The sequence below is a fragment of the Pteropus alecto genome, unplaced genomic scaffold (genome assembly GCF_000325575.1).
Source record: "Pteropus alecto unplaced genomic scaffold, ASM32557v1 scaffold97, whole genome shotgun sequence".
Lineage (NCBI taxonomy): Eukaryota > Metazoa > Chordata > Mammalia > Chiroptera > Pteropodidae > Pteropus > Pteropus alecto.
In genome coordinates this window covers 422,507-435,200 of record NW_006439713.1, presented here as the reverse complement: position 1 = coordinate 435,200, position 12,694 = coordinate 422,507, and the positions used below count along the sequence as shown (strand labels likewise).

General features: G+C 56.2%; 1 protein-coding gene across 4 annotated transcripts in view; it reads left to right on the top strand.

Annotated features, from left to right (window-relative positions):
* The window catches only part of PKNOX1 (PBX/knotted 1 homeobox 1), a 43,586-nt gene that overhangs the window by 5,124 nt on the left and 25,768 nt on the right, over window positions 1-12,694 (top strand). For 2 of the 4 annotated variants that reach the window (XM_006916722.3, XM_025050225.1), the window contains exons 2-3: window positions 10,765-10,833; window positions 11,778-11,885. In XM_006916722.3, the coding sequence (XP_006916784.1) occupies window positions 11,835-11,885 (51 nt within the window). In that variant the 5' untranslated portion in view covers window positions 10,765-10,833; window positions 11,778-11,834. Of the gene's footprint in view, window positions 1-10,764; window positions 10,950-11,153; window positions 11,229-11,777; window positions 11,886-12,694 lie in introns of those variants that run through there. The other 2 variants (XM_025050227.1, XM_025050226.1) reach the window with 2 other exon arrangements.

The following is a 12,694-nucleotide window of genomic DNA, read 5'->3' as shown; positions in this document are numbered from 1 at the left end:
TAAAGGGTATAAACGATACGGCTCATGGGTATGTGCGGAAATTTGTGCCCGGCAAACATAACACATAGATTCTCTTCAATTACGTGGAGCGTAGCAGATACTGGCCGCATAACAGGCCACATAGAAAAACCTCAAGTTGCAAAAAGTAAATCTTACCGTCCGTATTCTCAGACCACAGTGCAACCTCGTTAGAACTTAAGAGTGACTAGCTAAAAGTATCCCCTACGGATGCTGAGACCTCCTTCACGTCTCATGTCAAAAGAGATCGAAAACCATTTCAGACTCCGAATGGCAGCACCACACACCACAACCCATGGGACGAGGCAAAACCAGTTCTCAGGAGAAAGTCGCTTAAATGCATTTATTGGAGAACAAGAAAATTCAACTTCTAGCGCAAGAAACCAGGAAATAAAGGCAAACGACTTTGCTTGTTGCGAATCTGAAGAAGAAGGAATGAGACTGTTTACAAAAGGGATGTGTGTAATTGCAAGCATGAAGGTTTCACAAGTAACATGCCACGTACAGTTGGATGGCAGTAAATTTGAGGAGCTGTGGATGGTTTATAAAAAAGACCTAATGACCTCGAAGGTAGAAAGTCTATACAGACCAGCAACTTTAGATGAAATTGAGAAAGTAGTCAAAGATTTATCACTTTAAAAGGCACAGATGGGTGAGTGGAACAGATAATTCCTGTGCTGTTTAAGCCGTGGTCACCATTCATTAAACAAAAGTTATTGAAGACCCGCTGTGTACCCAATGTCATGGTACTGGCCTAAAATAATGAACAAAAACGGGGTCCTTGCCTGCTAGGAAGCGATAAAGGCAACAGGTTCGAGGTCCATCCAAACGATTGAAGAGTTGAGCTGCAGGAGGACTGACTGTAAAAGGAGGTGTTTTGCTCTGAGATGGGGGTCAGAGGTCAGGGACAGCTCTCCTACGGGGGAGCGGGGTGACTACTGTGAACTGAGAGGAATAAGAGGGGGTGCGGGGGTGAGAAATAGGAAGATCATTCCAGGTAAGAGGTGGGGACAGTGTTCAGAGGCCTCGGGTGTATTGGGGGGGGGGGCTAGTGTACCTGCAGTGCACATGGGTGTGATGGGGTGAGGGGAGGAAGGGAGGAGGACAGGCAAGGGCCCAGTCAAGCCGGACAGTCATCGGTGGCTCATTTTTATGATCCGTGTCTTGTAGGCAGTAGGAATCCCCTGGAGGGTTTTCAGTGGGTGTCATGATCAGATCTAGGTTTCCGGAAGATCCCTTAAGAGACCGGGAGACGCGCCCACATCCACGGTAGGGGGCTGGTTAAAGGAACCTTACAGCACTGTGCAGCTCTGAACAGTGATCCCCAACCTGCTGTGAGGCATCCTTAGGACGTAGTTAATGAACAAAGTAAGACTCACCTGTGGGTAGAGTGCACTTTTATCTAAGAGAGGATTGGAATATTTGCTTACGGAAAAAAGAAAGGTTAAACCCAGACGAGTTAAAATGGGGTTCCTTATTGGGGCGGGGAGGAGACAGGGTTATAATTGGGTTTCTGAACTTCTGTGGTTTTGATTCATGGGACCATAGTGTTAAAACATAATGGAATCAAAGTGGGGTGGGAGGGGGACAGTAGTACCTAAAAATGAAAAGCAGAAGGAGTCGGAAGAACCTAACTGGCTATTGAGTGGGCTTAACTATACAGAGAAAAATTATTTCAAGCGACTTTGAAACAAAATACGTCCATCCTAGTGGGATAAATCCTAAAGACAAACTGCGAAGAAATCTTAAACAGTTTTTAGTTCTCATGTTGTTAGTACTATTGTTTATGTTGTAATTTCAACCTTTTAGAAAACCTTGTATGATAAATAAGTTATTACGTTACCGTTAGCAGGAACCAGGCTTTTCAGGTAAGAGAAAAGATTCATGCAAATAGGGAATCAAAGCTGCTGAGCAAGTGCCCTGTGATCCCAAGTTTGAACTGGTGTTGTCAGCGTTAACTTTTTTTAAAACAATTTTTATGAGAAAATATTTCCTATCTCTGCCCATTGAAAAGTCCCGGGACAGTGACAAACCAGTAGCACTGAGCACAGCCAGCGCCTCGACCGCGGTCTGTGCGTGCCCTTCCCCGCCGTGGGGACTCAGCCTCCCGGACGAGCGGCCCAGTCTGGGTTGGGGGCACAGAACGAACAAGATGAGCCTGGGGAATCTCGTTTTACATGAAAGCAGGAACCCTGTCAGGAATTACTGGGGTGTGTTAGAGGCTCTAGGAGGTAAGCGAAGAGGCTCGCCTTGGTCGCAGACGGGATCATTTGGAACATCAAAAAGTAGATAAAACTCTACTTATTTTTACAACGTTCAAACCCATGAGATTAATGTACTAGAACAGCCTCGCTGGTCACTGTCGGAGAAGGCAGGGAACCAGCCCATTGCTCTGAAAATCGATGGCCCGAGGGAAGGAAGCAGGCCCTAAGAAGCGCCGTCACGGGGGCCGCAGTGCGGAGAACGGGCTGGGCGGCATGGGGCGTGGGGGTAGTGACCGCGGGACATTGGGCCGGAGGCGTCGCTGGGAGCTCAGGAGACAGGCGTGCTGGGGGCGCTTCGTCCCGCCTTCAGCAGGTGGCGGACGGTTTCTGTAAACTTGGTTGTTGAGTCAAAGCCAGATGGCTGTTTTCCAAAGAAAAAGAAATTCTGGAAAATCGTCTTAATTCCAATCGGGGTCTTTATCGCCCCGCGTTCTAACCCTCGCGTGCCCGTGCGTGGCCCCGGAGCCCCTCACGGACTGTCGGGGCGCGTTTGCTGCGCCGTACGCTCCTCGTGCGCGTCGATCAGGCACCAGGGCGGCTTCCTTCCTGTCGGTGTCGTGTGCGGCACGGACTGTTGGCCATGCCGCTCACACGCACGAGCGCCGGGCCGCCGTCTCCCGCAGACGCGTCCGCGCGTGCGGAGCGGTCGCGTCCTGGCGCCCTCCACCCACTCCTTGCACCGCGCGCCCCTGTCGCACGACACCGTGATCTGCCGTGGGAATCGCCATCCAGGTGGAACAGATGTCGAATCTGCCCTGGTTCTCACGGGTTCTCCAGTGACGTCAGGGACGGCCACTGTGCGTGTGGAGGGATGGCAGGCTCAGCCCTCCTCGCGCCTGTCACGGCATCTGCTAGAGGTGGGAAACCACGATGACAAAACCATGGTGCTCGTGGGTTTGTCAGCCAGGCGTTGGCACCGGCGTGTCTGCCCCCGGTTTGGGTCCTCGGCCGGGCGGGCGGAGGCGGGGACCGGCTCCTCAGGCTGCGGCGGGAGTCTTTTGGAGAAACTGTCTCAAATCTGGAGGTTCAGCCACCGTCAGCTGGGACGTGACCTGCAGCTGTTGACCCGAGCACTCGAGCACCCCTTCGCGGGCTCTCCGTGTGCCCTGGGCTTCCCCGCGGCATGGGGGGATTTCCCCGCGGCATGGCGGACTTCGGGTTGGTCAGACTTCTTACACGGGCCTCAGGGTTTCGGAAGCGAGTGTCCCAGCACACGACGCCGCCCCGCATGAATGACCCAGCCCTGGATCGCACACCGTCACTTCTGCCTTCTCAAGCTCCCAGCGGAGTCCTAGGTCAGCCCAGATTTCCCGGGTGCCCGGGGAGGTCTCGGCCTGAGCAGCAGACTCAGAAGAGGCCTCTGCCCTGCTCTGCCCTGCTCTGCCCTTCCCCACGCCGGCCCCGTGCCGATGCCGACGGGCCCATGAGGGCCGGACCTCCTCGGACAAGTGCTGCGCATCTCTGTGCTGACGCGGGTCGCACGGACAGGTCTGCGACGCCCTCTGAGGCCGCGTCCTCCCAGACGCCTGGAGTCCGTCTTGCAGGCGCGTCACCCAGCTGTCCCCGAGCGTCGGCGCCCGTGTTGGGATGAGAGCGCGGGGCCGGCCGCGTGGACGCCATGCTTGGCGAGCAGCACCACACCCCGTGTGCCCCGCGCTGGGCAGGACCTGACTGAGTTCAGCGAGGTTTCTGTAAAGCCGTCTGGTTTCAAAGCTTTGTGCACTTGTTGGCAGTTTCCCTTCAAGCCCTGGCAAATCTGATGTCACTTCTTTTGTTCCCTTGTCCTGTTTACCTGTTCCTGTGTCATCCCCACTCTTTTGTTGTTACTGTGGTCCGGTAGGATATTTTGAAATTTTCTTAATCTCTTAAATCTTCAAGGTAATTTAGCTATTCATGGGCCTTGATTCCTCCGTGCGCATTTTAGAATCGGTTTTTTGATTTTCTCAAAAACAACAGGCATCTTCGCCGGGAGTGCGGCTGCAGGATTTATAGATAATGACATGTACCAGGGGAAACCGGGAGACTGTCCGTGATCTAGCACTGAAACGGGCCCGGCGGAGCAGGCGGCACGAGGTTGGTCCACGCAGCCCGGGGCCATCTCCTATCCAGCAGTCCAGCAGCGAGTGTAACGACAAGACACTTTTGATGGTAGCGAGAAAAACCATCCAATGCTTAGGAGTTAACGTAACCACGAGTACAGGAGCGCTCCCCAGAGAGGACGTCCGACCTAGCGAAGGGTGCAAGCGGACGGGGCTCTGGCCTGGGGACACCTGTCACGAGACGTGTCTCCTGCACAGAGTGACCCGTCAGGGCCACCGCAGCGTTGTTACGAAGTTGCGTCTTGTTTCGTTGGCTGCTCCTCCCCCACGTGGAGCCTGACGGAGGAGGCGAAGGGCACAGCCAAGTGCACAGCAGACCGTGTGCCCTGCTTCCGCTCGGCGGGCGCCGTGAGCCTGGCCTGCCGCTCCTGGACCTGCCCGTCCTGCGGCTGATTGATGATGGGCGACCGGGATCGATGTCTCTGTTCCCCTATGGATGCCATGTCGGTTCTGTTTCCATTTTTCATTAATGTGGATAAAAAACAGCAGCATGTAGCTTTTCTTGCCACGAGTTTTTAATGCCCTTTCAAATGAGGTTTTTGAGCACAGAAAAATTATTCGAGGTTATTTTAAAATAAAAATTTATTAAGGCTGCAAAGTTACAGGCCTGTTTTTTTTTCTTTATACTTTTGTGTAGAATTTATAGATTTTATTCTTTTTATAAATTTAGTAAATTTTAACTTTTACCTTAAGACAGCCTTCGATTAACTCAAGATGATTGGACTAAATATACCATTTTTAATCAGTCCCATTCACAACCTAAATTCCCTTACACCTTCTGAACCATAGTTTTAAGTTTAGTAGATTTAATTTTCGTTTAAGCTAACAAGTAAAACCTTCTCAAGTAAATCTAATGATTTAAAACTATACATATGGCGAATCCCACATCCTCACACTTTTGGGTCCCAGGTGCCGGGGCATGAGCTCTGTGGTCAGGAACTGGGTTCTCTTCATGCTGCGGTCACGGTGCCTGGAGTAGTAACGACAGGCGATCAACCTGGATGAATGAAGACCTGTTTACAGTCTTCGTAAATTTCTCTTATACCTTTTCACTAAAAAAAAAATCATGTCTAAAATCAGTAATTCAGTTATACATTTTAAATTAGAATTGGGGCTAAAACCTAATATTGATTGGCCAGATTTTCTTAAATACTACAAGCACCTTAAATGTCAAATACATAGGTTATTTTGAAGCTGAACACAAAAATGTTAAACTCTAAATCTTCCGTAGGGCTTAAGGATACTGCTCAGGCAACAGTTGGGCCATCTCAGACAGGTTGGGGCCCACGTCCAGGGGTTGTGACCAGGAGCGGGGGAGGCCCTGCCCGCCCTGCGCCTCCCGCGTCCCCCCAACCCCACTGCACCTTCTTCTGTCTCCTGACTTCTTAGCCCCTGGGGCCTGCCCAGAGTCACCGCCTCGTCACAGCAGGGAAGACTTCACAGCGCCAAGTCCCACTTATATTTGCTGGCAACATGTAGAACTGCTCTAAATTTAATCATTCCAGATGAAAAAGTATTTTTAAAATTATTTCTTTAGTTACTAGTGAGTTTTAACACTTCTGTACATGAAGATTGGAATGTGTTTTTTCATTTGTCAGTCTGGCTGGAACTTTTGAAAGGGTACCAAAGTGACAGCTTCGATAAATGATATATCCTTTTATTAATGGGTGAAACTTGTAGAAATAAAATGGACAAAAACTGTATGTCACCCTCGAACACCATAGTACTATGAACACGTTGGGTGGGAAATTTTTCACCTAGGATCTTAGAGCCCCATGATGATAAGACACTGTTGTTTGAATTTGAACATGATAGATACTTACTTTTTGTGTAATGGGGGAAGACGTTGGGATTAATTGATGTTTTCTAAATCTCAGGTTAGCCTTTGGTTTCAACATAGCACCTGCTAAAATGCGACACAGACGAGCCTGTGGCTGTTCGTGGTCCTGGGGTCAGACACTTTCAGCCCTTTGCCAGTTAACGGCAAGTTTCGCTAGTCACCCCCACGCCCCTCGGGCCTGCGTCGGCCGCCGTCTGTTGGAGGAGGCCCAGACCAGAGCAGAAGGCCTCCCTCCAAGCCCGGGAGGTGGGCCGGGAGGAACCGTGGGAATCCAGCTGGGAGCTGTTTGTCTGCCTGCTCGCGGGTGCCAGTCGGCGGTGCTGCCCAGACGTGGCTAGTCACATTTTGCAGGAAAGCAGAATTTGGAAAGGATTATGAGTAACACAGATTATGAGTAACACATTTGCGAGGGGTCTTCATGTGGTGGCGGGCCCGCCGCCTCTGCACGGAGCTCGCAGCTGTCCGGGGCGGGCGGCGCCATCTGCTGGTCACTTGTCGGCGCCGTTGGCGTCCCGTCGGAATGTCGGCAGCCTCGGTAGTCTGCCCCTGTGTTTTGCTCAACAATAAATGCTGTTAGTGGAATAGAGTTGCCTTAAAAAAAAAAAACTCCTCGCGCAGTGTTCCATTGTGGAGAGAGCACGTGTTTTCAAAGGTTTTGACACATTTCAAAGTTTTCCTTTAGGACAGGTGCCCCAATTTATATCAGATACTGAAGTTTTAACCGGTTTTGATGGAAGGGCTGCACATCTGTATGTTTCTCAAATAAAGTTACGATTTCCCCTAATATTTGTTATTTGAAACAGAAACAGTAGGACGGTGACTCCCCTGACAGTCGTCGGCCGCCCAGTTTGTGCAGTCGTGCGTGTGCTCTGACCGTTTGTTTGGTACACCGTGGACCCGGTGACCGTGCCCTGCCCGTCACGGCCCTCGCTCCGCAGAACAAAGACGTTTTCGCAAGCGTGCGGCGTCGCCCACCGTCAGTCACGCGCGGTCCCCAGTGCCCCCGGCTCCCGTTCCCTAAACTGCCTTTCTCGGCTCTCGCTTTTCATCCGGGACCGCGCGCCGCCCTTGAGTGTCCATTCTCCGGTCCCTTGACCCCTCACCTTTTTCCTTTGGTTTCCGAGGCTCGAGCAGGGGTGCCCAGAAGTTCCGTCCTGTGTTCTTTTCTGCCATCGTGTTCCTTTGTCTCATCACCAGTGATGTGACTTTTTACCTCTTGGCTAAGGCGCTGCCAGCCCCGTCTCTCCACTGTGAAGTTACTGGCTCCGCTCGTAACGAGCAGGGTCTCGTGACGGGTCTTCCGAGACCAGGTGTGTTTCCCGTTGCCCATCACGCTTTCACTGCCAGCATCGACGTCTGTGCTGCTTCGTGCCCAACGCCATGGTCACGGTGCTGGGTGCCAGACGGTGACAATGGGATTCTGTCCTCCTCTACCTGTTGTTGGAGCCCTTCTGTACCCGGAGCTCCCCCCGCATTTATTCATGTATTCGTGTCAGGACGGATTGTGGATGGATTCTTGCTGTGTTCCCAGTCGCCACGACACTTTGTTGCTCCGATTGTCTCAGATCTTGCGAGCTGGTTCTTCTGTCTTTTTGACATGTCCTCATAATTTTGGGAGCACAGTCCAGGCTCATCTTGTACTTTACATGACCCAGCCCTGGAATCAGGTGAGCCGTCGTCCTGAGGAGTCCTGACCTTTCTGTTGAGAGTGATATTTATCAGCCAAGACGTGGCCGTGCAGTGCCCACTGCTGCAGTCACTGAGCAAGGAAGGTGGCTCTCTCCACTCACGGAGGTGTGAGTGTGTGTGCGAGTACGTGTGTGCATACGTGGGCATATGTGTGTGACTTTGGGCGTACAACATGTGCTTGTGTATGTGCGCATGCATGTGTGCGCGTGAGTACTCATGTGCGTGTGGGCGTAGGCGTGCGTGTGGGCGTGTGTGGGCATGCGTGTGTGCACACGTGTGTATGCATGCATGTGCATGACGCGGGTACATAGGTATCTGTGTGCATGGGTGCGTGTGCGCGTGCATGTGTGTGTATAAGTAGACTGGGGGCTCGGACCACCCCACAGGGCCTCTTCAGTCCCCCAGCGCCCGCCTGCCTGGCCGGTGCTGGGAGCCAGGGCGGTCCTGCTGTCTGCAGGCGGAGGCCGGCTCCAACCCAGAGCCTGGCCTTGGCAGTTTCATCTGGCCACCGCATGCGTGGCAGGGGGAGCAGCGGCCCAGAGTGTGACGGGCGACATGGCATCTCTTTCACAAGAGGGCACGCGAGCCGCCGCGAACCCTGAGGCCAACGGCGCGGTGTCCGCGGAGAGCCCCGGCTCCCGCCGCATATCAGGCTGCGCTGGACGGACCGTCATTCCTTAGGGAACATGGAGTGGAAATGAACCGCCGAGATACCACGGGGCTGAGTATAGGGTGTAGGGGGCCCGGGAGAGGGGTGTCCCTGGGTGGGGACGAGCCACTGGGGAGCCTTGGGGCGGCCTGTGTGGGTGATGACGCTTGGCAGTTTCATCTGGCCACCGCATGCGTGGCAGGGGGAGCAGCGGCCCAGAGTGTGACAGGCGACGTGGCATCTCTTTCACAAGAGGGCGCGCGAGCCACCGCGAACCCTGAGGCCGACGGCGCGGTGTCCGCGGAGAGCCCCGGCTCCCGCCGCATATCAGGCTGCGCTGGACGGACCGTCATTCCTTAGGGAACATGGAGTGGAAATGAACCGCCGAGATACCACGGGGCTGAGTATAGGGTGTAGGGGGGCCCAGGAGAGGGGTGTCCCTGGGTGGGGACGAGCCACTGGGGAGCCTTGGGGCGGCCTGTGTGGGTGATGACGTGCACAAAGTCCAGAGCGTTGGGGCGGCGTCACCAGGCTGGGCAAGAGCGCGGCCCACCGGGGGTACTGCAGACAGCTGTCCTGTCCACTTGGAGTGGGGGCTGCGGGAGCGGTGGCTCTGGACTTGGTCTGCGGGGGTGGTCTGGGCCAGGGCTGCACTTTGAAAAGGTCGGGAAGGAGGGTTGTGGGCCTGACCAGCGGCCCACCCGAGCCCCCACCTCGACCAGGGTGTGGGCGATGGTGCCGGGGTCGCTGCCCGGGCAGGGCAGGGGGCCGGGTTCCGGTCAGGGCAGACAGGACAGTCGCAGCAACGGGTTCCCGGGTGTGGGGCTCTGTCTCCAGGTCGAGGGTCCTGGGGCAGAGAGGGCAACGGCGTGGTGACCGCGCGTGAGCTCCCGTCTCCGCAGCGGCGTTGCCGAGGCCTGCGGTCTGACGGCGGGGCGGAGGTGTGGCGGCCACCACGAAGAGGAGGTGTCTTCAGACCGGAAGACGGCAGGCGGCTCCCTGCAGTGTGACAGCACGTGTCACAGGGCACCTTGCGGGAAGATGGCGTCGGGGCGGCAGGCGGGTCTTCGCCACGCAAGGCTTCTGTTACTTCTGTCACCGTGCCGTTTTTATAACGTAGCTGAGGGACTCGTGATGGGCAAGAGAAACGGACAAAGCGTGCGCAGCACCAGGGGCCACAGCTTCTGCTGGTCGATACTGTCACCAGTTTGCTGCTCATCTCGGTTGTCACCCTGGCCATGATTAACACAACTATTTATGGTCGTATTGCGGAATGCATCTTCATTAACTGGAAGGCTTCGCTGCTTACTAAGGACAGTGAGGTTGGTCAGGGGTCCCGCGTGAAAGCCACGCAGAGACGGAGATGGTTTTGCTTTCATCTCCATCTACACGCCGGGTCCTTCCGCCCCGGCCGCCCAGGCTCCCGCCCCCGGCGGTGCTCAGCCTTCTCCTTCACCTCGGCCGCCTGAGCAGGGCTCCCGCCCCTCCGGGTCCTCCTGCTCCACCTGCGTGGCCGGCATCATTCGCTTCCGCTCTCCGGCCGCCGGCTGCTCCTCCTCCTCCGCCAGGCCCCGTCTTCCCAGCCTGCTGCGGGGCATCCGCGTCTCTCCCTGGGTGGCCTCGCCCAGTCTGGTGACTTTACCACCGCCTTGGGGTCCTGCGGCTGCCAGAACCAAGTCCCACCGGCCGGGTGGATGGAAACAACAGGAATAGGTTCTCTCAGGGCCCTGGTGGCCAGAACCTGAAACCAAGGTGTGGGGACCACCCTCGCTCTGAAGGCTCAAGCCGCCCACCACCTGGTGGCTCTGGGCGTCGTGGCTCGTGGCGGCATCGCTGCCGTCTCTGCCTCCGATGCACAAAGCCGTCCCCCCAGTGTGTCTCAGGTCTTCCTGTCCCCCTCTGAGAGGACAGCAGTCACAGGATTCAGGGCCTCCCCTCAATCCAGGACGATCTCAGTCCAAGAGGTGCTTGATAACCACCCCCGTGAGGACCCTGCTCCAGATACGGTCCCATCTGCAGGGCTCGGGCTTAGGGCTCGGGCATGTCTCGGAGGACCCAGTTCGACCCTCTGCATGTACTAACCACCCCCCGAAGGTTAGGTCACTCAGTGTATGTCCGGCCCAGACTCGTTTGTTCAGAATTTCCTCTTAGATTTCTGAGAAGCGTCCTAAGACTGAAATGTCCGGACTCACTTCCTCCTCCCAGGCCACAGGACCTGCTCCTCGCCATCTGCTCCTCGCCCGGACATGCGGCTCTGCTCGGCCCCTTGCTCAGGTGGGAACCGGGACCCCTCCCTGACCCCACACACACCTGCTTGTCCACAGCACCCCACCCCCGTGTCTCCCCGTCACGCATTGTGTCCTTCGCACGCTCAGAGGGACCCTCCCAAGGTAAGTCACGTCGCCCTTCTGCTCAGGCCCTGCCCGAGTGCCGCCGTCTTCACCGCGGCCCATGGGGGTCTGCGTGGCCTGGCCCACGTCTCCCACGTCCACCGCTCCGCTCAGCCAGAGCGGTGTCCCTGTGGCCACTGCTGCTCCTCCGGCCTCCAGATGTGACAGGCAGCTCACTCCTTCCCTGTCCTGTGTCTCTCCCAGGTGCCTTTAGTGGCCCTGCCCCATCATTCTCTGTTCCCCGCCTGGCTCCTGACGTTTACCTGTGCGTGTTGACAGGTGAGCGAGCCACGGTTCCCGTCTTTGTGTTCCACGCAGAGGTTGGGGGAGTACCTCTGTCGCCCCGTGTGAGGCCCAGCCCCGTCCCTGCAGTCCTTGAGTCAGGTCCTCGAGGTCTCAGTGCCAGTGGCAGCTTCCCAGAGAGCCTGCCCTGCCACGCGCACAGCAGGGGCGCCCGTCACTCACCCGTCACCACACGAGTGTGCTGCCTGGCCTTCCCCCGCTCGTGGGCCCGCTGCTCCTGGCTCCGCCTGCCTGGGAGCGCAGGGCCTCCCCGAACGGTGTCCTGCTTGTGCGGACATTCGCAGACACGTGCTGGGTGAGACACGGCCGAAAAATGCCCGCGCGTCGGGGCCTGCTGCGGGAATGGACGCCAGCACCGAGTAGGTGGGCGATGGCGGGTGGGACGCGGCTTTTAGCGAGCGCTAAGGGTAGGTGTTTCTCTCCGTATAGAAACACGTATTTAAAGAGCTACACGGGTGCCGTGGAGTGAGAGACAAAACGTGCACCGCAGTGACCAACGCGTGCTTTTCTGCTTTTGTTTTGCAGACTCCATTTGTTTCTGACTCGAGATGATTTGACGTCTCACCGCAAAACCCACCAACCATGATGGCTGCACAGACGTTAGGCATAGACGGCTATCAAGATGGGCAGCAGGTGAGAGCCTGACTTCCGCGCTGTGCTCCAGTTCCAGTCAGCCCACCTGGCGCTGAAACCCCAGCGACGCTTGGTGCAGCGGGGGCTCAGCTTCCCAGGCTGCGGGTTCGGTGTGCGTGGGTCTCGCACGCGCTGCGGTCTCGGTGCCTGGAGCGACCAGCGGTGGGCGCGTCCGCTTCCCTCCCGAGCGACGTTGAGATCGTGCGTTGTTCCGCTCGCCGGCCACACGTCCTCGGGCGTCCAGCGTCAGCGTCGCAGTGCAGTGGTCGCAGTGGTCACTGCGGTCATCGCAGCTTCCACGTGGCCGGCTGCTCTCTGAGCAGGAGTCGTGGTTTCGTGCCCCCGCCGGTGTGGGCGGCAGAGGGGACTGTCCCGATGTACGTGTGACTCACCTGCAGAAGGTCACGGCCCCCGGTGGGCTCCGGGTGGCCAGTTGGGATCTAAGGCTGCGCCCCCAGACCCCCTTGCCAAGTCTCGTGTCTTTCCGTGGTGGCCAGTGATGCACCATTTCCGGTTTGGTTACTGTTAGAGAGATTTTGTTTTCATAGGCTTTTTAAACTTTTCCAAGTGTTTTTTGCTGCTTATAGGGATTGAGGTGGCGGGGGGGATTCTGCTGCAGCCTGCTCTTTTCCCTGAAGATCCTTTGCTATTTCCCAAGTGATTGTGTTTCTGCCACACGAATCTAATGACGTCCCCTCCCTCCCCCTGCTGAGGCCGCCCTGACAGCCCCCATGTGGCCTGGCCGCCCAGCCCCCCGGCCCACCCCACAGGTCTGTGCTTAGATGACCCCATTCTGCGAAGACCCTCTG